General features: G+C 37.7%; 2 protein-coding genes and 1 pseudogene across 2 annotated transcripts; 2 read left to right on the top strand and 1 right to left on the bottom strand.

Annotated features, from left to right (window-relative positions):
* Positions 1 to 4,264: 4,264 nt before the first annotated feature.
* On the bottom strand, positions 4,265 to 5,913 carry LOC103336191 (cationic amino acid transporter 5 pseudogene; annotated as a pseudogene).
* An 8,193-nt stretch (positions 5,914 to 14,106) lies between these two features.
* Positions 14,107 to 19,627, top strand: LOC148915796 (uncharacterized). The gene is made up of 13 exons (XM_089054722.1): positions 14,107 to 14,767; positions 15,226 to 15,874; positions 15,954 to 16,240; positions 16,363 to 16,612; positions 16,680 to 16,795; positions 16,901 to 16,981; positions 17,058 to 17,120; positions 17,197 to 17,265; positions 17,352 to 17,483; positions 17,563 to 17,701; positions 17,773 to 17,943; positions 18,015 to 18,131; positions 18,213 to 19,627. The coding sequence occupies exons 4-10, from the start codon at positions 16,378 to 16,380 to the stop codon at positions 17,611 to 17,613; spliced, it is 747 nt and encodes a 248-aa protein (XP_088910848.1). The 5' UTR covers positions 14,107 to 14,767; positions 15,226 to 15,874; positions 15,954 to 16,240; positions 16,363 to 16,377; the 3' UTR covers positions 17,614 to 17,701; positions 17,773 to 17,943; positions 18,015 to 18,131; positions 18,213 to 19,627.
* Positions 19,628 to 21,870: 2,243 nt separating this feature from the next.
* Positions 21,871 to 23,282, top strand: LOC148915795 (zinc finger BED domain-containing protein RICESLEEPER 2-like). Its single transcript, XM_089054202.1, has 3 exons — positions 21,871 to 22,655; positions 22,839 to 23,152; positions 23,245 to 23,282. Exons 1-3 carry the CDS (start codon positions 21,871 to 21,873, stop codon positions 23,280 to 23,282), a joined length of 1,137 nt encoding a protein of 378 aa, XP_088910328.1.
* Positions 23,283 to 24,467: the final 1,185 nt, after the last annotated feature.

Genomic DNA, 24,467 nt, shown 5'->3' with positions numbered 1-24,467 from the left:
TGGTGCATCAAGAACGTTACATCTACAATTGCACTTCTGTGATTAATCACTAATTGTTATCCTTTTGTGATCCACATGTATGCACTTTCTTTTTTATTTTGTAATAATTGCTTGCTTTGTTTTTATGATATATTTTTTTTAATTTCAACTTTTATTTTCTTTTATCCAGTGGGCGTGGTCAGTGTGGTCAGCGTAATTGGTGTGGTCTGGGTGGTTTGATATATATCAACATTTTTTGCCCTTAATTAAACAAACATAAACATTATTAATTTTGTGCTTTATGATTAATTGACTAAAATCCAATTCCAATCCAAAAGTCCTGATTCTGAGGCAAAACCTTACTGTACATTGGGTTGAAGGTGAAAACAATTAGTCAATCACCCTGCTCACTCTATCTCAACTATTTTATCATCTCATTTATTTTTTTTATCCTACTAGTGATGCTTTCTTATTCAAAATCAAAAACCAAATTGATCTCCATTCTCCCTCCCACTCCCACCCTTTCACATTCTTCTCCTTCTTCCTCCACAAATATTCAACTCGAGCCTTATCGAGGTTCGACTATGTGGCTTGGAAAACCAATTGGCCAAAATGTAAATTGGTGGCTTGAGGTGCCTAACAGTCAAATCGAAACAAGAAGGCCAGACTTAGGGGTCATTGTGCACCCCACATCGTTTAATCTTCAATAAAGTCTATAGCTTTAGATGCACGATGTTCCATCATAATTCAGACCAAAAACTTAGAAGTTCAAACCCAACTTCCAACAACGGGTTGAAAACATCTGACTTACAAAGTCGGAACATCTGGAACTTCTGAAGTGGGTGTTTAGTTGTGTCTAAAATTCAGCCAAGGTCAAGTTCTTCGATCTGCCAAGGTCAAGTTCTCCGATCAGTAAGGTCAAGTTCTATGATTATCCAAGATCAAGGTCTTCGATCAGCTAAGATCGAGTCCTCCGATCAGCCAATATCAAGGCCTTTAGATAGCCAAGATCAAGGCATTCAATCAAACAAGGTCAATTCCTCTGATCAACCAAGATCAAGGCCTTCGATCACCCAAGATCAAGGTCTCCAATCAACCAAGATCTAGTCCTCTGATTAGCCAAGTAATTATCATGCGGCCTAATGCCTTCCTATGCAACTACTATTGTGAATAATTAGGCGTAAATTAAGTTAACCAATATGTGTAAAAGAAAAGGAACATTATTCAAACTGCTTAGTCAATATCCACAAAAGAATATAGAAATTAGTTTATTAGGTTAATGCTACCAATACTATACTAAGCACAATACATAGTAGAAGAAAAAAAAAATTCAATTGTTGATATCCACAAAAGAAGATGAAGTATGATTCACTTCAGGAACCTAACTCCAAATAATTAATAGTTTATGCCAATTTTTGTAAGTTAGTGAGAAGCCAAGGTGCATCCATAAGTACATTGATATTCGTAGAGGGTTGGGAACTTGGCATCACCTCACATAATCAAATAAAGAGATTCAATTACATCACATTATTAAAACCTTATGTTCCCGAGCTAGGTGGTAGGATAGGACCACCTCTATCTATTTACGAGATTATGAGATTCATGACATCAGCCAGTTCTTGTCAAGAAAGAGACATAAATACAATGACAATGATATCAACCTTTTTTTAATAAATAAATGGCGCATCCGACCCTATGTTGTTGGGTTGTGACGCATCCCAACCCATGTTGTTGGGTCGTGACACATCCCAATCCATGTTGGGTTTGTACGCAATTTGAACCCATGTTGTTTTTATTATATTTGAGTTTATTTCTATTATATGAAATTATTATTTCTTTAATAAAAATAAGAAATTACTAATGAACCTATATATGCACACATATTTTGATACATCAACATCTTTTATAATTAATTGACTAAAATCCGATTCAGATTTGAAAGTGCATAGGAGATTCTGATTCTTAGGCAACCAAGTAAGTTCCTCTCTTTCTTTTTCTGATTTTAATCTTGAAATAAAATTTTATTCACCAAAATCAAATGAAGAGATCATCACAACATTAAAACCTTTTGTTCCTGATCTAGGTGGTAGGATAGGACCACCTCTATCTATTTACGAGATTCAGAGATTCATGACGTTAGCTAGTTCATGTCAATGCAGAGACATAGACAATGATAATGATATCATAACCTTCTTTTAATAAATAAATGGCGCATCGCCCCTATGTTGTTGGGTCGTGACGCATCCCAATCCATGTTGTTGGGTTTGTACGCATTTGAACTCATGTTGTTTTTCTTATACTTGAGTTTATTTCTATTGTGTGAAGTTGTTATTATTTCTTTAATCCAATTTAAACCCCAATAAAAGAACCTACATATGCACACATATTTGATCAACATCAACATCTTTTATGATTAATTGACTAAAATCCTATTCTGATGGGAAAGTGCATAGGAGATTCTGATTCTTAGACAATCAAGTAAGTTCCTCTCTTTCTTTTTGTGATTTTAATCTTGAAATAAACTTTTATTCACCAATTATGTTATGAGAGTATGAGTATGACTATGACCTCACTCTCTTGATTCAAAATAAAAACTATAATACCATACAATAGTGACAACACAAATAGCTATCGAGCAGCAGATAGACGAACCATATTTACTGTATTTCTCCCACTTAATGAATATGTTCAATTTTTAATATTTTTTACATTTTATAATTCAAAAGGATAAAAATGATAGCTTCGAGAGTACTTGTCCTTCAAAAGAGGGTCAAGTAACTTGGCACTTTCGGATCCAACAAGACAAGCGGAAAAGCTCAAAACATATATTAACTTGATGAGACTAGAGTTCAAAAGCAATTATCCTCTTTATTGTGCATATGCAGTAGCGGTAGAAGTTGCCAAAATGGTTAAAGACTATATTAGATACACCGGAAAGAAGGTAACATATCATCCACTGAGGACGGATGGGCAGGACATAAGGATGTATAAATCATGCTAAAATTTCAAGATAAATACCTGCAATTGAAATAGGCAAAACCAATTTCTACTCTTGATATTGAATTACCCTCATATTCTTATATTAAATACCTACAATTGTCTTTTATTCTCATTTAAATGTCTTCTCTATTTTTGGTTCACTAGAACTACACAAGTTGTTGCAATTTGAAAAAAAAAAATGGTTGTTTTAGTTGGTCCCATTTCATTTCCCATTTAAACGTTCTAGATAGTCCATGTATTTTTTCTTGTCTTTACACTTTAAAGAAGGAAAACAAGAACAAAAAGGTTAAACTAAAGTTTATCAATCTTATTGTAGTGTCTTTTGTGAAGCAACCGATGAAAACTCAACCCAAGGGAGTAAGTTGGGTTATTGAAAGTTATACAAGATCAAGCCTCAATCATGTTTGTCTTATTTCGCAATTCATGTGGTCATGAAAATATGCGCAACTGAATGGACTGATAGCAGTTTCGCATTAAGTTAATCTCACTTTAGATGATGTTCCTCTAATCCCGTAGGTCGTGATGCCTCCGACCCTATGTTGTTCGGTCATACGCATCCGACCTCATGCTATTGGGTCATGACGGATTCCCAACACATGTTGTTGGGTCGTGATGCATCTCGACCCATTTTGTTAGGTCGTGCACATTTGAACCCGCATTGAGTTAATGTGCATCCAAACTCACGTTGGGACATTCGAACTTGTGTATAAAGAAAAAGTAGCCATTTTTAGGTTATCGAAAGTTATAAGGGATCAACTCTCAACCATGTTTGTCTTATTTTGCAATTTATGCGGTCATGGAAATATGTGCAACTGATAGACTACTAATGGAGTCACATTAGATTGATCACAAGTCAGATGATCCGGTGGGGTGTGACATATCCAACCCATGTTGTTAGGTCGTGCACATTCGAACCCGCATTAAGTTAATGCATATTCAAACTCATGTTAGGTGGTATGACATGTGTCCCTCTACTGTTAGCAATCATTGAATTTCTTGAACCTTGAATTACTCTCTCTTTTCTTCTTCACTTTCATAGGTCCAGTGTGCATTCTATTATGTATCCAAAACCAAAGACTACTTTGACATATGATATTTGTGAAATAATCACACTGCTGCAAGTAGTACAATTTTGTTTATTGTTACATTAAGAATAATTTGTTCTCAAAACTAGTTGCGTACATAAAATGAAACTGAAGAAGCATTCCTACAAAGAACTTTTAGACGGTACTGTGATTTCAAGGCTTTGCCTTCTCTCGATATTGCTGTCATCGACTTTCAGGGATTATGGCCGGTCTTGCTTATGGGCCATATCATAAGTTGCATGCAGACCAAAGAAGACATAGTAAATAAGCATTACTACAGTGCAGATTCCAAATCTTTCAAAAGCTTTATGACCCAGAAATCCCATAAGAAAAATGTTTGTTGCAATTGACAAGGATGGCAACCAAGGAACCAGTGGAACCGTCCAAACTTTTGGTGACCTCTGTTGGGGTAAAAATACTGCCATCACCAAAGTCCCAAAGAACCAAATAGGAACTGTTACGACATAAACAACCCAACCATTGGGATTTAGTCCCCATTGAAGAAGCAATGATGATCAGCAAGAAAATGACTAGCTTCAAAAGATGTCGTTGTGGGGTGATTTCTCTCACGTAGTACCTCCTCACTAGAAGTGTGACGGCCATCATCATGAAGATAAAGAGTGCGCTCACTGATAACAGACCCGCCAAGACATCTAAGCTCGAAAACAAAGCAATACAAGCACTTGGAATGACAATCAAGACTGTAACATTTATGGGGCTGTCTTTGGATGGACAAGAGCAAACCATGGTGGAATCACGTGGGCTCGTGCAATATGACTGATATACCTTGCCTATCCAAGTGTCCAGGCCGAAGAATCTGTGGTCATTCCCTTCAGTGCACCTAGGGCTACTGTGTACTTGGCCCATGTCATGCCCACACTTTGAAATGCTACAGAGTAGGCTGCATTTGGGTCTATATCTGTGTATTTCTGCATCATAGGCAGTGAAACAACATAGGGCAGTGATGATTGACATTGATCCAATTAATCCTGTCGGTGTCTCTGGATGGATTTTTGGTTTCTTCAGCCATGGTGGCGATATTGTCAAATCCTCCATAAGCAAAGTAAACAATTGCAGCTGTTTGAAAGACTCCTTTAGCTCCAAACGGGAAAAAGGGTTTCATATTTGATGGGTTGGCATGGATAAATGCTGCAATTATCACAAACAGAATTAAAACATTATTTACTACAGATGCTATCTAGTTTAAGTAAGAGGTTTTCCTTGTGCTGATCATTGCAATTGTTGCAGCTATTGTCAGAACAACAACAGCTATTAGGTCAAGTAGATTGAACCCCTCAGTCAGATTTGTATGGATGTGTAATGAGTTGGTGGGACTATTCAAGAGTGATGTGAAGTAAGAAGTCCATGATATAGCAATTGCTGCACTTCCGACAATGCCCTCAAGAAGTATGTTTCCTTCTATTATGAATGCTATAAAGTCTCCTAATTCTATCCGCAGGTAAGCAAAGCTCCACCGCCACAAGGACTTCCCTGAAAATTCTGTGTAGCAGAAGACGAGCATTGTTGAGACACCGGAAGCAACAGAGGACAAGACAATAGCTGGTCCAGCATGGTCATGAGTTTCTTGCCCAAGTAAACACAAAGATGCTGCGCCAATTACTGAACCAAATCCAAACCAGATGAGATCCCACCATGTGAGGCAACGCTTCATGTCATTTTCACTTTGCTTTCAAAGTTCCCCAATCTCATTGTTATCATCTGATCTGCTTATGAGATGGTTCTTAAACCTGTTTGTGACAGGGCTATCTGATATGTGCTCCAACTTTGAAAGGATTCTTCTGGTAGGAAATTTTGTTTGCTCCATCTCCATGGAACCCATTATTCTATTTTTCCCTTGTGTCCTTCCCTATCCTGAGATTTGGAATCTTATCTCCTAGTTCCTGAATTCTTTCTTCAAGTATCGATAGTGAAACTGAGGTTGTGAGCTCAGTGCATAAGTCAAATGTTGCAGACGATTTAAGAGACTTGTAAAAGCTTGTTTTTACTCACAAGTCTCGTGGGCTGATTTTCGTGGATTGTTTGGTATATTCGATATGATTTGTTTAGAAGACTGTAATGTTGACTGGACCAGAAGATGTCATTGAAGTGGACGGTTTCTATCAACTGGACCAGTCCAAGCTGCTTCCATCGATCAATTTACGTTGCTGAATTTTGGTAATGCAGGTTGTTGGTTCAATTGGGGCTTTGTTCTGTCTTTAGCCGAACTTTGGCCAAAAGCAAGTTTGCTGAATTTTCGTCATTTTTGGGTGGATGAATTCAGTATGTTTGTACCTCAAAGTTCAAACGCTGCCATGCAAAATTGCAACTTGGATGAATTCAATATGTTTCTATTCTATTCATTCTAGATTCACCTTCGTAGGCTTGGGGTTCAGAACTTCCCCAAGAGTTTGTTGTACCAGTACAACACTAAAAAATGTTTCCGACACATCATAAAATAAGATGCCACGTGTACGATCAAGATCTCTCCTGAGGGAATCATGTGTTATCAAATTTTGGCTAAACTAAACCGTTTTAAACTTACTTTAGTTACAACACAAGAGTATGCACAAAAACAAGTGATTGAGGCAAAGTAATTCCATCTTTTGTTCGTTGACTTGGTCCTTTAATTTCTAAAATCTGTCTTTTGCCGCTTCCGCCATTAAAATGCTCTTCAACTTTCTCTGCAACTCTCAGCTGCTTCCTCTCTCTTGTCAGTAGCCTCTACCATCACAAAACCAAAGCCAATTGAACTCTCTCAGTAGAAGCTAGCACAAGCCAAAACCAATAGGCTAACCAATTAGCCAACCAAACCAAACCATGTTTGATAATGAAAGTCCCAAACTTCCTAACCCACTCATTGTCTTTATCAACCAATTGCAATACTTCAAAAGATCGATACTTTCTGTTCTACTTAGCTTGCCAACTTCTCTTCTTGCTCTGCTTCTCCTCCTCCTTTTGGCCTACAATGGCTTCTATTCTGTGTCTTCTGTATTTACCTTCTTTTTTCCAAGACCTCGCGGACCCCGCCATTTTCTCCCCGGGAAATTTGGCCGAGGATTCTGTAAGTAATTGGGTTCCTGCGCATGTTTCTTCTTCTTCTTCAAGTTCAAAGATTTCTTCTTCTGTGATGTATGTGGTGAAGGAAGAAAATGTGCCTATGTTCTAAAAGACCCATTTGCCTCCGCTGCACAACCCAAGAAATTCAATGGTACCCATTTTCACTCCAAAGGCCAAGACGGATCAGAAAACACAAGCGCAAGCTCAAAGGCTTACCCCCTGAACCAAGACTTCTTTGTTGGTAATGGTAACTCTTCTTCTTGTAAAGTCAGGTTCTTTCTGACTTGGATTTCATCCAAGAATTTTGGAAACAGGGAATTGTTGGTGTGGAGAGCTCGTTCAAGTCCAACAGGATATCACGTAGAATAAACCTACTTTAAGGATTCTTCATGGCCAATTAAGGTCATTAAAGTCTTAACAGGGATTTCTGACCAAACAGAGCAAGATAAGAAAAATAAGGGGAAAAACCAAAAATTAATTTTAGAATACAGAGTAGAACCAAACAAACAAAAATCACACAGCAGTAGAAACAAACAATAGAGCTTAAAGCAATTTCATTACCATAATGGATATATTACAATGTTGAAAAGGAGAGCTGTTAACAACCCTACTAGATAGAAAGAAAGGACAAAAAATAAAAATAAAAGAAACCTAACTCAGAAACCTATTCCCCAACCCAAGGCCAGCCAGCCACTCACTTCCTGAGTGAGTCTACATCTGCCCACTCCTCAAACTTCAGATTCTTATCCTTAGCAGCCCTCCTAATGTCTGCCTTCTCAACCTTAAGGTCTTTAGAGACAATGACCTTGTCCCCGTCCCACTTCCAATCTTCCCATTTAGGACTTTTATGTCCCAATTTCTCATCCTCATCAACCAGTTCGTCTTCTCCCTCATTCTTCTTATACTGACACTTAGCAAGAGCGAGAACTTGCTCTTCGGTGGTCACATAGGCTGCACCTTGTCTTGATATGACCTTGAGGGCAGCCAATCTTTGTCGTTCTGCTTTCAAGCACTCACCCTTGGTTAGCTTGGTGTTGTTTTTGAGTTTTTCGGCGTCGAAATGATATTTGCAGAATAGGTAGCATCCGCAACATTCTTCATCAGGAGGAAGCAGAATCTTCCAAGGGGACCTGTCATTACAACCCACAAAGAGAATAGAGCAGAAAAATACAATAAGAAAATATTAAAGACCAGTGTCTTGCTAAGCTTCTATGCAAATAGAGAGAGACAGAGAGAGAGGATATGAAGGGGGATGGAAGTGGAAGAAGACAAGGGGGTATTTATAGAGCTAAGCCACTTCCCATGCAGATACATCAATTGAGTGCGAAGGTGGTTGGCTCTAGTTATGAGGAGATATCAAGTGCGAAGGTGGCTCTAAGGGGGGAGTGGCAGTGAAGGTGGCTATGCAGATACATATGAGTCTCAACGTACGTTTTGAGTTTGAATGAAAATTTTAATTCTCCTTCAACTACCACACAGGCTAATGTTAGAGTAGATGGAAGAGAAAATCTCTTTAGCTGAGAAAATCTCTTGCTGTTAATATATGATGATGGTTTTTTTTCTTTTCTTTTCGCAGGCTAAAACGTAATTGAAAATGGAAATTGAAAGCTGTTAATTAATAAGTTATAGTTAATGGTAGTGGACAAATATGGCATGGGAGTGAAGTATAGTTGGCTGGCAATGGAGACTCTGGTTGATATTACTACTGACCAAAATCAAGGTACTGAATTTACTGACAGAAACTACAATGACATACCAGAATACCCATTTGGGATGGGAATGGAGGCTCCTTGCAACTTCCTTCCTCTGAAATTGGTTTCCTGCGTCTTTAAACCCTCAGACTCACTTCCTTCATCAGCCCCAAGAAAAACCCATTACTCAGTTATGTCATATAAGTGTTTGCACAATTGTCTGTGAGAAAAAGAGGGCATATATATTACCTACCGGTGGGTTTGGGTTTGAAGTAGTGGGAAACAGAGGAAGGGCCAGAGTATTTGACGGAGCAGGGGAGCAGGTGCACCTGACCACTCAAGTCCACCACTTGTTCTTCTTCTTCTTATGACTCTCCCTTTGGATTTCTTCTCAGAACTATGGTCCTTTGGGTTCCCTTCTCCATTTTCCCTTAATTCTTTCAGAAAAAATCTCTAATCTGTGTATCGGAATCTCCTTTGCCGTTCTTCAAATTCGGCTACATATGGGCCTTCTTTCCCGCGCTTTTTCAGCCTACCGTCCACTCCAATCCCTCAACACTTTGTAAAGCTTGGGGTTTCTAGGCTGAAGATTTGGGACAAGGTATAGTAACATATCAATAAAACACCAAAAAAAAAATCAATACAACAATACCATAGCAATACAAAAGCAATACAACTACAATACAACTGCAATAAAATCACAATACGATTGCTGTTCTTGAAGAGGGCATGTAAACCCAGACTTCAAAACGCCCCAAAATTGGACCAAAATGCTCAAACAATGACCACCTAAAGCCAACACATGCTGTCATACTCAGAAAATATGGTTTTGTTTGAGTTTGTTTATGAAGAGAGACGAAATTGGGATTTGGATTTGGGTAGAAAAGAAAACAAAGAGGAAGAGGAAGAACTAGGTTTTGAGGGCAAAGCTGTGGGTTTTGTAGGTTGTTCTTGATCTTCTTCTTCGTGAGAAGATTCGTAGTTAGTTCAATTTAACATCAAAACTTACATATTCCCAACAATTCATTTTCTTGAGAAGCTGTTCTTGAAGAGGGCAAGTAAACCCAGACTTCAAAACCCCCCACAATTGGACCACAATGCTCAGACAATGGCCACCTAATGCCAACACATGCTGTCATATTCAGAAAAGATGGTTTTGTTTGGGTTTGTTTAGGTTGCAGAAGGGATTCGAAGAAAGATGAAATTAGGGTTTGGATTTGGGTAGAGAAGAAAACAGAGAGGAAGGGGAAGAACTGGGTTTTGAGGGCAAAGCTGTGGGTTATGTAGGTTGTTCTTGATCTTCTTCTTCGTGAGAAGATGATGGTAGTTAGCTAGATATGGAGAGAGAGAGAGATATATATATATATATATATATATATAGAGAGAGAGAGAGAGAGAGAGAGAGAGAGAGAGAGAGAGAGAGAGAGAGAGAGAGAAAGAGAGAGAAAGAGAACTAAATTTCAAAGAAAAGTGATATGTGTGCAATAAGTGAACAATAAATACATATTTATAGGTGATAGTTGCAAAAAAATTGGGGAGAGGTGATATTTCCATAAAAAAAATTATAAAAAGAGTGGCATTTAGAGCTATTTCCCAAAATTATTTGCATATGCACATAAAATAGAATAGGCATTTTTTGTATACCAATATGCATGTAATCAAGAAGGCATTTTTCCATGAATTGACATTAGATTGAATAAAACAGTAAACAAACATAACACAAATTCTGATTTATAAATAACAAAAAGACAATGTATATAAGATCAAGAAATAGATTTCCATTTCAGGTTATTTATTTATTTATTTAAAATTTGACAGAACTAAACAAGTGGAAAATGATAAGTTTTTGTATTGTCTTATTTTACAAAATTCAAACTAAGTTATTTTCCTGGAGTCGCATACATTTATAGCAATACTCACACTTGCATAAGATAGAGTATTAATTGGTAACACTTATCTCGCTATATATGATATTGGACCCCTGATATATCGATTCCCTCATAACTCCCGCTTGAAAATCACATAAATCCCTATTCCCATAAATAAAATAAGCTTTGGACAAGATCGTTAGTGCAATATATATGTATAGTTATATAAAATACTTGAAAGACATCACACATAACATAAATCTCTATTTTCCAAGGCCAAAGATAGTTGATATCCAACATCAACAATAATATAATTACAATATTAATAGACCAACGCTATTGAAATAAAGTCATTAATTAAACCTATTAATAAAATAAGTTGCAATCTGAACTTTGCAAAATATCAATTAGTCATTCCAAATGAATGGCCAGTGTGAAAGTTCAACGTAAATTATTAATTAAAGAAAATATATTAATCGGCTCTTAAATTTCATCAAAGCAAACTCTCAATTTCAAAATACAGTGTTTATTGAATAGTGTACACAATTGCAAATCACAAATTACATATGTAACTAAAATTTATAATGTCAGAATGTTAATAAAAATTTAGAGGAATAATATCATAATTATAAGAGTGACAGAACTTTGAAAATTATGGATAAATGGGTCTTTGAGCAAAAGGTTGAGAACATGTTTGGCTGTTCAAACAGTAAATTCAAATCATCACACTAGCAATTTCAAATCAACACGCTTTTTACCAAACACACTTAATAAATGTGATATAAATTAAATCATGCAGGGCTTACATAAATATAGATATGCAATTGCAATAATTGTAAACTGCAAAGAATAGTACTGAAAGGGAATAAATTAAACGTTTACAAAGGCTTTAGATTGTTATAAAAATTATAGGTTTTCTCTTTCTGTAAAGACAAATACAAAAATCTTTATATTATAAACAATGGCGGACCCATGAATTTTTATAGGGCTAGGCTAAATAAATTTTTTTTTATAGAGGAGATATAGTATAAGCTTTTTTTTCTCATGAAACAAAAATGTAAATAAAATTTTATAAATCAAACAAAGTCACATTACGATATCAAACTCTTTAGGTTGAACTACGTGAGATCTGAGTTCAGAAAGTTTCTCAGGAATTGAAGTATCAACATTAGATGCAGAAGGTGTATCTTTATTATCGTTACCACTTTGTTTCAAGAATGAATAAATAGTTTTTCCTCTTTTTGCTGGTCTATTAGCATTATGTGACATGATATCCTAACAAGAAATATCATACACCAAAAATCATATATGCTAATTAATAATTCAAGTTGCAAAAATAAAATATATATCAACAATCTCCAAAAAAATTCACCCAAACCCTAAATCATAAAAACTTAACAACAACAATTAAAATTGGAAATTAAATATATAAATATAAATAATAATAAAAAGGGAAAAACTTACCAAGATTGAAGAACCCACTGAAGATAGGTTAGTACAATTTTTTAGAGGATGAGAGCTATTTCCTCTAGGCTTTCAAGGTTCAAATATGGCGTTTTAAGAATTTTTTTGATATTTGCTCTCTATGGGTGTAGCCCAATATCAGTATGATTAGAATAGGTCAAGTTGGTAGAGCCTTAGCGTACGTTCTACTTCTAAGCAAATTTATATAGGTTTGGATTGATGTTGATTATTTCCCATATGCTTCAAGAATGTGCTTATTTTAAATAAGGCTATTATTTACTTTACTTAAATTAGGCTATTATTAGTTTATTATATTTATTTGGTGTAATGGGCTAATATTTATTGGAGTATGAATAAACTTAACTATATTTAATATTTAAAAATCTTCCCCTAGGCTGGAGTGTAATAGATCTGCCCTTGATTATAAATAACATATAAACAAATTGAAAAGCTACTAAGGTATAGAAAAAAAAACTGATAGGTAAGTAAAAGCAAAATAAATTATAAGTAGAAAGGTGAGCTTGGCACGTTAACGACGTTGTCCTAAAGCCTTTGTAGCCTCCCTATGTGTAGGTAGTGGCGGTCTGCAAGAATCCAATATACGACCCTAATACACAAGCTTAAGATTCTCTATGAGCACGTTCATAGACTAATATATGTATCCAAGTCACAGAACCATTGCCCAAAATAATAATATAAGTAAAGAAAGTATAAAAAGTAGAAGATGAGAGAATTAGATTATGGTATTGTTTCCCTCTTTTCGACCAAGGCGGCCGTCGAAAGGAACTTTTGGTCATTCTTCTTTTGGGTGTGGGGTGTGCCACTACCAAGCCACGAATTTGGGCTTGAATGGAATGTGAGTAGATGGATATGTTGCACTTCTGACTTCTGATCAAGTGATTGATCAGCTAAGCAAGAAACCTCCTCTTGGCCTAGGTTCTTTCACTTCCTCGGGCTCGAGGATGGTAAAGCTTCGTATGGATGTTTTTGTGATTTTTAGGTTTTTAAGTGAAAAATGTGTGATTCAATTAAATGTGCGTTTAAACGTAAAGACAAGAATTAAAGTGCGATAAAATAGATCAAAGCGATAAATAAAGCAAGAACGAAATAAAGCGATAAGAATGATAAGAACGATAAACTAAATTAAACTTGAAATTAAACTTAATTAAAATGCAATAACAATGAAAAGTAAAGCAATTGAAATAAACTTGAATTTAAATGACAAGAAAATGTAAATTGAACAAGAATTTAAACTTACACTAGGAAAGGGAAGAACTTGCTACACTAGGTGCTTGAAAAGAAAAATCCTAAGTCTAGAGAAAGAAAAGTACAAGACGAAAAATAGGTTTGAGTGTCTGATGATCTGTGTCTTCTGCCTTCGTTTGGTGAGGTTTATATAGGACGTCCATTGGCCCATGGGTTGGCCATTGAATGGCCAAATGTCAACTCTTCTAAAATTCTTTCCTTTCAAGGCCCCTAAATATGTGGGATTGCATTGATGGAGATATTCTGATCAGCTTGATTCTTTCTTGCTTTGGAATATTCTGAATTATTATCAACATCCTTGATTTCTTTCCTTTTAAGGCCTCCATCACGTGCATATATCCTCCGGAAATCCTAGGCTGGAATCCGTGGCTTGGGCTTGAACCTCCGAGCTTTTGGAATGATATAGGAATGCCCCTCATGACCTTTGAATTCCTAGAGCTCTAAAATTGGTCCGCCAAGGAACCTCATTTAATCTTCATATTCGTTTATTAATATATATATATATTTATTTATTTATTTATTTACGCGTGCGGGCCCTTCGATTATTAAAGTCATCAGTCACATCTTCACAGAACATGAATTTTACATGCATATATATATATATATATATATATATATATATGTGGGTGGAGGCAGCCACTTAATCATTTAATCTTGTACACATATATATATAAATAAAATGGGCAGCTGCAAAAACCTCTCCAAAACTAAAATACTTTACCCGCAACAACTCTAACACTCCAACCGGCTGCAACTCAACCATTCAAAACCCGACCGCGCACCCTTGGGCACCGACTGCCAAACCCAGCTGCAATTTTCCAAACACTTCAACAGTTCCGACTGAGTTCTACCTTCAAGCTCCATCCGGCCGTAGTAGAGTGTAGCCCGGATTGCTTTAGCTCGGCAGTCAAGCTTCAATGTCCTGGTCGCATCTCGAGCTCCTAGCCCAGCCGCATCCTCCAGCCACGCAGTCTGGCCACATTCTCCAACCACGTTCCAACTCAACCCGACTGCATCCTCCATCCACGCAGTCTGGCCGGTTTAGCTCCAAAAATCCCATAGCTTTGACTTCGGCCGCACAACTTCACCAATTTGGCTGCCTTCGAGTGCAACCCCAATTACTCCGCAGACTCCCAGCCACTCGAATTCGTCAAACCCGATTGCCAAATTCAAAATCTGGGCCACCAGCTTTCAACGCCCAGAGCCATTCGATTTCAACACCCTCGGCGGTGATCTCTCATCCGTTCGTAATCCTAAAGTTCAACTGCTTGTACTTTCGAAAAGTGCCTCAGTTGGATGAATTTTCACCACCCTCAAACATTGGCCCCAACTTGTTTAGCTCGAATTTGGTGTAGAGGTAAGCAGATTGAAACCCGAGACCTCTCAATTTCTAAAGTTTGAGACTTTTTGCTTGCCTTGCACATTATTTAATATGTTGAATTGGTTGGAATTTAGGAAGGCACCAATTAAATTGAAGCGACTTTTGAACTTCCTATCTGTTAAAAACACTAGGTATTATAATTACCCAATTTCTAAAGTTTAGAAGGTTTTCTCTCAAAACCCATATCCTTTTACCTTCAAATTCATCATTTCACACACCGAATCCATCCGAATCGATGTCAAACTTGAGATTTGTAAGCTTCTAGGTACATTGCACTAATTCTTGATTGATTTTGATGCATTTGTAGCCTTCAAAAGTTTAGGCTTGAAACCTTGAATGTGTGAATAGTGCCATGATATTCTTCGCCTTCTTGATTTAAATCTTACTTTCTTCACTATCCTTTTCTTTGATTTAATCTTATTTCATGTTTGTAGGGTGGAGTCCATTCCAAACGATAGTGCCCAATTTTTTGAAGACATGAAAGTGGCGATGGACAAAGATTTGGGCAAGCAAGTATTCGCCTACTTCCTCAATGCCTTTCCCAACTCCGACCAATATATCATCAGCCCATTTTTCTGCACCTATCCGGAGGAGGTGGCAAAAGTGTGGGTGACACAACCGAGAAAGGGCCCAACTTACTTCTCAATCTTTACATGGGCAACTGTTTGGGAGAGTTCCAAGCCATTTAAAGGTTGGCTAATGTCAAAGAAAGCATCATCCATGCCTGGAAATCGGACCACCGAAGCTCTGCGAAAGGTAAATTTGATTGGTGTCATTGGTTCAAAATTTTAGAACCAAAGTTGAAGGATCATTGGAAGAAGGTAGGAATATATGATACGTTGCTCCTATGTGCGAGGAGCACCTTTCCTTACAACCAATCTCTCGTCATCACAGCTATGCTTTTGGTCTTCATCCACCAATTGCATAAGGCTCCGCTTCCGGATGTGGCTTTTCTTGTAATGTGGTTGTGCAACTTCTTGCCTTGCCCAAGATCCAGTGGGATTACTAAGGAATTCCAAGCCCTGGCAGTGGATGGCCATCAAGTGGCCATGTCTTGCCTATCTTTATATAGGGCGCAGCAAGGTAACCACTAAACCCATTGATTATCATGCTTCTGGCCTTATATGGATTTTTCAGTTGTGACTCCAACTCTTTTTTCAAGATATGAGTCCCACCAACATTTGCCCCAACAACAAAGCGCTCCTTGGCTCGCCCTTGCTAAACATCCCACCCCGAAAGCATTATGTCGAGGATTGCTTCCGATTCTTCAATGAGTGCTAGGAGAGGACTAGGAAGCATCTCTCCATTTTCCTAGATCACCCTTTCTCGAACTGTTAGCCCTGGATCTCTCCTAATTTCCTATGGTGGAGACGAAAGAGGAAAGGCATAACATGTGGGCGAGCATTCTCATTAGCCGAGATCTTCCATATAGCCTAATGGTGAACAAAGGTAACAACTATCATTATGGTGGTCAGCTTTATTATCCCGCTGTTGCTAGCTACCAACTTGGTTTTATGCAGATCATCTCGATACCTCCCATGGATTTCATCAACCTATTTTCCTCTTGGCAGGCGGAATTTAAAGAGATGAAAGAAGTCACCACCTTGACGAATTTCAACCAAGACTTGGTTAAATCTTTCAGTATACCAATTAGAGATCCCCGATTTGGTGACCCTACTATTTTCATCAACTGGTGGAAAGAGATGTCGATCAATTGGTTTTCTCATCCATGCTCAGAGATTGAAGATAGGATCTTCAGGCATTGCCCATGCTCATTGATCTATCAACAAGAAAAAGAAAAGAAGAAGGCCCAAGGTAAAGGTAAGATACTTATTTTTTCCTAATTTTGACTATCTTCTCTTTTGTTTTTACCCTTCAAATCTCATAGCCAACACCGCGGAGAAAGAAAATCCTCCCGCCGAAATTATTGAGAGAGAAGGTTCTGCTGATCCCCCTGATGCTAACTCTGGGCGGGGCAAGAAAAGTCCTAACGTCCCATCCAAGGTTGGCTACTTTCTATGATTATTTTTGCCCTTCTAAAGATTTGCACTTCCGGTTTTCTAAATTCTTTGGTGGGCACCACTAAGAGTTTAACCCCCAAATTTTTAGGAGATACCCCTAATAGAAATATCGTGCACCCACAACTGTTCCTTTAGCCCAGAAAAATTCTGCGAAACCTCTCGCCTCAAGGTTTGGCCATACACCCTTTCTTTTTCTTTTTTCTTTTAATTTTTTTTATAAATAAATTAACTTAAACTTGGTGTAGGATCCTCCTGCTTCTCATTCAATCGGGGCCGTGCAATCGGCCATTTATTCGTCCGCCGCTTTGGTAAGTTTATATCTTTACATACTTTCATTTATTAATTTTGAAGGGCCAAAACTCACCCTTATGCTAAAAAATGTAGGAAGCCCAACCTTCCTCACCTGAGACGGGAGTTGGGGTACAAGTCATGACCTCGGCAGTCGAGGATGAGGTAAGCTCATCTCTTTAGCCGCTTGAATTTTCCTTTACGCAACACTTCTTTTATGCTCACTAAATTTTCAAACTTAATCGGTCGAGGTTAATACCGCGGGGCACCCAGAGGAGGTTTCCATGGAGTCACACGAGATGATTCTCATGCCCGAGGATCACGCCCTGGAGCCTGTGACTGTGTTGACCGAGGAAGACTTCTCTCACATTCCAAATTCCCAGGTTCATTGAAATTTCGTATTTTCAAAATCTCTTTTACACTTACCCCCAATTCCTCATTTTCAATGCTTAAACTTGTCAGGGGGGCCATTTTAGGTTCCGAATTTTCTTCGGCCAATACGACGACCATTAAGGTCGCATTTCAGACTATTTTTTCCATAAGTTTGAACCCTCCCTCAACTCGCCCTCTCGAGGTGCCTCTAAGTGGCCCAACCTTTCAGGTGATCTTACTCTCCCTTAATATTTTTCAAAGTTTTGTTTTTGTTAGAAAACTTATATCCTCCTTTTTTAGGAATATGTGGTGGAGTCTACCGCCATCGCAGTCGATCATGCGATCGTTACTAGCAATGCGCCTTCCACTATTCCCACTGATGGATGTGCAACACTTGAACCCATCCTTATATTGACCTAGGGAGCTCCCGCCTTGGTGGTCGATACTATTATGCCCAAACATCAACTTGAGGTAAGCCCCGATGTCTTCATACTTCTTTCAAATGAAAGGCCATTATTATAACTCTTAGGCCCTTTTGCCAGGTTGGAGAGTCCTCATCTCTTATCCTCGCCTAGATTATCTTAAATCCATCAGCAGAGGATGAAAGAGGCTTAGCCATGGTCCCTCATGAAGGAGCCCATCTACCATTCCTTGATCAGGTATGAAAAAGGATATATATATATATGACAATTTATTTTCTGGACTTGAAAAAATATAATGCCCATTTTTTTTTATTGCAGCCCTTCGGTGACATTTTCGACTTCCTCAATCAGTGGGATGCATCTATATCTTCGATGGAGGCTTCCACTTGCATTGCCACTTCCTCCACCATAGCCAAGCCCTACCAAATGCCAGGGCTAAGGCCTTACTTCGGTCATATAATGATAGAGACCTCATGACCTTGGAGGACAAGGATGAGAGAGACAAGCTCGAGGCAGCCATTGAGACTTTGGAGAGCTTTGAATTCTTCCCAGATCCACGCTCGGTGACTATGATCACATATCTCTTTCGTCAGTTAGAGAAGTTTGCCGCTCGTCACTGTTCTTTTTAGAAGGAGCAATGGATTATCTTATGTAGTGCAACCATGAGGAAGGAGATCGAGATGGCCCTCCAAATGCAACAGGAGACCAAGGATATTGATGAGCAGGTGAGGCAATTTCATGAGAAGAAAGCTGCCATCATTGCCAAAGTCTCCAAGTTCGTTTGGAGCAATCGGCCTCTTGAGGCTCAACTTCGACAGAATGCGGTAGCGGTGGGAGCGTATCGGTTGAGGAATTGACGCTTCAGTCTATCTTGAACTTAGCTAGTTTCTTTTTATTTGGTCACCACATGTGATAAAACTAGCTTATTTGTCATTTCTTACACCTTTGCTGAATGCTTAGGCCATTGCTTGACTCCATTTTGTAGTAAACTTTTACCCACACAAATATATGATATCTTTTCGAAGAAATCCTTTTATGATTCCCATTCTTCCAATAAAAATCATTATTTTACTACGATAATAACTCCTTATGGCGGGCTATCTTTCCACCATTTCCAAAACTGTTGGGTAATATTTTTTCAAAAATCGACCATTGATTCGAGAGTCATGGACTCGACCATTTTAGTCACTTAACTAGTACACCCCCTTCCCCAAGACTTGGTAGACAAGAAATGGGCATTCCTAAGTTGGAGACCACTTGCTGAATTTTGGATCCTTTGATCCCACTAGAAGAATGGTCTTCCATGCCAAATCTCCAACTCCAAAGTTCTTGGCCTTAGTCCTCTTATCGTATGCTCAAGCCACTGCCTCTTTTTGGGCCTTCAATTTATCTAAAGCGCCCAACCTAACCTCGTCAAGGTCGTCTAACTCTTGTGCCGTGGCTTGATCATATTTGTCCTTACTCCATTCCGCATGACAAACTACCCTTAGAGATTTGACCGAAATTTCAAGCGATAGGATGGCATCGTGGCCGTAGGTGAGGGTGAATGGCGTTATTAGCATGGCAGACCTCTTCGAGGTTCTATAAGTCCATAGAGAGTTGGAGAGAAGAGAGTGCCATTTAGAGGTGCACGTTGGAACTACAAAACCAAACCAAACCAAACCAAACCAAACCGAAAAATCCGAAAAAAATTGTGTTGAACCGTGACAAATCCAAACCAAACTAGTTCAGATGAGTTCCAGTCTCGGTTTTCCACCACAAGGAACCGGTCCAATACAATTATATATATATATATTATATTTTATATATAGTTTAACATGTGGATGATTTTTATTTGTTGTCTAAAGTGCTACCCTAGACGCGCATACACATGATTATCACAAAATTTTAACACGACCTAGGTTTTTTTTTTCTTCCTCCCATTTCATTTCCTCTCTCTCTCAACCGCTAACCTCTCTGTCTCTCTGCGTGAAACCTCTCTCTCACCACCCTCGTTCTCACATCCTCCTCCTCCTCCTCTCTCTCTCTCTCTCTCTCTCTCCGCCGTGTCGCTCACTTACACATGTTAGATTCTGTCCCTTTTTTTTTTTCCTTTCCCTTCGATTCTCTGTCTAACCAAATTCTATGTCCTCCAACAGCAACAATTTGCGCGGACCGGAGCCACACCTTCCAAAGAACAACAATGAGTTTCTAGGCAGCTCCGCAAGAATTTCTTTCTCTCTCAAATATTTTTCATCTCTCTCTATCTCACTCTCACCGCATACTATCACTCACACAAAGTTAGATTCTGTCTTTTTATTTTTCCTTTCCCTTGATTCTCTATCGACCATTTTCTGTCTCCTCCAACAAGAATTATGCAGCACCAGCGAATGATCCACCTAACAAGATGTCGCACCTTCCAGAGAATAACTTGAGTTTCCACGGTAGCTTCCGGCAGCAATTCTGTTTTCTCTCTCAGATATTCTTCATCTCTCTCTCTCTCTCTCAGATTGTGAGCAATGAGCATATTTTGAATTTGATGCTTTGCAACTGAAATGTGGATGTTTTGAACCTGAAATTTGGAACCCAATTGAAATTCTGCATATTGTAATTGTCTTTGTGGATAAATTTCTATACGTTTTTAATTATCTTTGTGTCATCATGTTTTTAACTGCGATTTTGGGAAAAAATTTATTAATACAAATTGTTTGAGGATGCATATATAGTTTAGTTTAAGGACCTAATGTTGCCAAAGTTTTCTTAAGTTGTACATGTGTAAGCAAGAGAGAGATTATAATTTGAAGATTTTTGTTTTGTTTTGTTTTGGGAAACAATTTATTAATACAAGTTTTGGGAAATGAAAGTAAATATATTAAGTTGTACACTGTATACATGCATCATGTTTAATTGGGAAATGAAAGTAAATATAAATATGATCGGTTGTATAATATTTAATTTTATGTTTTTTTTTAATTGAGGGGTTGTTTTTTGTTAATATCATGTTTAAGTTGGTGTTTTTTGTTTCTTAAAGAAATCATGAATGAGTCAAACCCATTTGGAGAGGTGCATGCCACTACTAATAGTGAAGTTGGTTCATCATAAGCATCCGTATCCACATCCTCATCTGCATCTGCATCAACACCTTCACCCACTTTACCCATCCCTCAAACACCAAGTCAAAGTGCACCTCATGTCCAAACACCACCTCAACCGAGTGGTCTTCCACCATTACCCCATTCCGGCCCAAGAAAAGAAAAATCGAAAGTATGGGAACACTTTGAGAGATATGAAGATGTGGTTGAGAGTGTGAATGAGGATGGGAGCAAATATGCAACCACTAAGAAGAAAGATAGGTGCAAGTATTGCTCTATAAGCTATGCGGCAGACTCCACTAGAAGTGGGACCTCAAATTTGAAGAAGCATATTGAAAACCTATGTAAGAAATATCTGGGGAGGTTCCTAAACATAAACGGCAAAAGCTCTTGTCTTTTAACCAAGAACATGGGGTTCTTACATCAACAGTGCATGGTAAAAAAGAGTGGTTAAATGCATGTGTTGAAGGAAAAGGGTTTAGGTTGTTTTGTAATTCTTTGAACCCTCATTTCCAAGTGTCATCTCGTACGACACTTGTGAGGCATTTCATGGTAATGTATGATGCCATGAACCAAATTTGAAAGAAGAATTAGCGCCTTATAGAATGTGCCTCACAACGGACACTTGGACTAGTGTTCAAAATATAAATTACATGGTCATCACTGCACACTTCATAGATGGTGATTGGAACTTGCACAAAAGAGTCTTGAACTTTTGTATCATTTCCAATCATAAGTGGAACTCAATTGGTAAACTCCTCAAGTCATGTTTGCTTGATTGGGATATGAAGAAGATACTAACTATCACGACCGATAATGCTTCGTTAAACACAAAGGTCATAGATTACTTGAAGTCGAAAATGGGTCATTAGGGAACTGGTAGTCTTGTATTAGAGGGAAAGTACATGCACATTGGGTGTTATGCTCATATTGTGAATTTGATAGTTCGTGATGGGTTGAAGAAGTTGGAGAAAAGCATATTGTGTATAAGAAATGCGGTGAAGTATGTAAGATCTTCTCCTAAAAGGTTAGAGGACTTTAAGAGTTATGTTAAGAATGAGCAAATTGAATGCAAAGGGCTTGTGGTGTTGGATGTGCCAACTAGGTGGAATTCCACATATATGATGTTGGAAGCCGCCTTAAAGTTTGAAAAAACCTTTTGGAGAATGGGAGAAGATGATGAAGGCTCATATATTTCTTTGTTTGGTGAAGATGAACCGGATCACGAAGATTGGGTGGTTATGTCTCATCACTCTAGAAAGAGGGAAATGCCATCAACTAATGAGGATTGGAACAATGCTCATACCTTTGTGAATTTTTTAAAGGTATTTTATGATACTACATTGAAGATGAGTGTCACTCTGCATCCCGCTTCCCACACCACATTTCACGACTTGATTGCAATGGAAGAAGAAATTGAGGATTTGTTGATGGAAGATGAGGAAATATTAAGTGAAACCCAAACCTCCAAGGTTTTAAAGGACATGGTGCTTAACATGAAGATGATATTTAAAAAATATTGGGGTGACCTTGATAAATTGAACCAAATTTTGATGGTTGCTCTTGTTCTTGACCCTCAATACAGATTAGGGAACTTGAAGTTTATCTTGAAGAGCCGGTTTGAAAATCTAGAAGATGCGGTTAAGAAGAAGAACGAGATCAAAGAGATTTTAAAGAAGCTTTATGAGGAGTATGTCATGCTGCCACCACCACCATCCATTTAAAGTAGTAGTTATTGTTCTAGTGATACTATTACCATGAATACAAGTAGTAGCCTAAGCCGAGGGGGAAAGAAACGGAGGTAAACGACTGAAAATTGGAGAAAAAAGACTCAAGCAAATGATGTTGTGATATTGGAGCATGAGATTGATAGGTACATCACTGACCCTATTGAAGATGTGGTTGATGAATTCGATGTTTTGAAGTGGTGGAAATTGAATGGGGTTAAGTATCCGATGTTGGCACTTATTGCAAAGGATGTACTTGCCATCCCAATATCAACGGTGGCTTTGGAATCATGCTTTAGCATGGGTGGTTGGCTAGTTAATTCATTTCGTGCTTCTTTGACTCCTAAGATTATGGAGACCTTAATTTGCTCTCAAAATTGGTTAAGGTCGGATGACATATCCTCTTTACAATATGAGCCAACAATTCAAGAGATGGAGTTCTATGAATCGATTGAATTAGGTATGTCTTTGTAATTTTATGTGCTTTATTAATGTATTATATAATATGTATGTTTGACTAATGTTTTAATGGGTTTATATTTTTTTATGTAGATATTATGAGTTCATCCACACCTACGAAGTCTACTTGAGCTACTTTTCAATGTTAGGAGGAATTTAATGAAGTTGGGTTGAATTTGGGTTGTAATATATATTTGGATTGAATTTGAATTGTAATTTATATGTTATTGAAGTTGGATTGAATTTGAATTGTAATTTATATTTTGTTGAAGTTGGATTCATTTTGATGTGTTGAAAGCTTGTTGGAATCTCAAATTTGGGGTATGTCAGTAATATAAATACATTTTGGGCAGGTCTGTAAAAAAAAATAAATAAAAATTTGGTTCAAGCTCAAATCATAACCGAACCAGACTGGACAGGTCCGAGTTGGTTCAGATTTATGTATGGATTTGCAGCATAACTGGTTCGAATGAAAAAGGGATGAAAGTATGCTCCCTCCAAATCCAGACAACAAGGATATAATTGGATTTTAAATTAATAACCAAAAACAGAGAAACCAGTGCAACTAAATAATGAAATACACGTCTCATATATCAAGAGAAGTCACATGAAAGTTTATGTGAAAAGGGTATAAGAGCACAATTGGATTTTTTTTTACTCTACTCTGCTAATAGGATTAAAGTTTAATTACATGAGGATAAATAGAGATTGACAAAGATATCAATTGGCCAGTAATCTGATGTACGTTTAAATGATTTCACCAAGCTGACAGGAAAAACATAATAAAAATAATAAGTCACCTACAGCTAAATTATCACAAGTCCACTGCCAGATGAAAATACATCAAATATAAAAGTCCAACTTCAATAAATTTTTTACCCTTTCGATTCCACTTTGGAATTTGACTCAAAATAGTAAAGGGATAAATATAGGCTTGTGAATTAAATGGCTTAATATATTAAATGGACAAAATATGGCTGCACATACCACACAAAGCAGTAGATAAAAAATTTGCAATAATTAGTACAAGAATCAAACAGTCAGAGAGCATAAGCTCACTAATAAGACTAAAGAAAAAGGCAGCATGAAGATGAAAACCAAACAGCCAAAGATCCAAGAATTCTTAACTGATGAGTTCATGGTCTCAAAAGTTGCTTTTAGAATAGGATCTCACAAGATCAAGGTCATTTCTCAAAATCGAAACATCTACAAATCCAATTAGGAAGTTAGGCATCAAGCTTTTGGGATTCACAACCCAAAATCAAAATCACATCAAGCTCATCACATAATTTTAGCATAATTTCATAGATATCACC

The sequence above is a fragment of the Prunus mume genome, linkage group LG6 (genome assembly GCF_029339155.1).
Source record: "Prunus mume cultivar Tortuosa linkage group LG6, ASM2933915v1, whole genome shotgun sequence".
NCBI lineage: Eukaryota > Viridiplantae > Streptophyta > Magnoliopsida > Rosales > Rosaceae > Prunus > Prunus mume.
Note: the sequence above shows the minus strand (reverse complement) of the source record. Positions and strands in the feature narration are given on the sequence as shown.

Coding starts and splice junctions, on each gene's coding strand:
- LOC148915796 (XM_089054722.1), top strand. CDS start 16,378: ATGAAAGAAGTCACCACCTTGACGAATTTCAACCAAGACTTGGTTAAA. Junction 16,613..16,679: donor GAAGAAGGCCCAAGGTAAAG/GTAAGATACTTA, acceptor CAAATCTCATAG/CCAACACCGCGGAGAAAGAA. Junction 17,121..17,196: donor TTTATTCGTCCGCCGCTTTG/GTAAGTTTATAT, acceptor TAAAAAATGTAG/GAAGCCCAACCTTCCTCACC.
- LOC148915795 (XM_089054202.1), top strand. CDS start 21,871: ATGCACATTGGGTGTTATGCTCATATTGTGAATTTGATAGTTCGTGAT. Junction 22,656..22,838: donor TTAAAGAAGCTTTATGAGGA/GTATGTCATGCT, acceptor TGAGATTGATAG/GTACATCACTGACCCTATTG. Junction 23,153..23,244: donor CTATGAATCGATTGAATTAG/GTATGTCTTTGT, acceptor TTTTTTATGTAG/ATATTATGAGTTCATCCACA.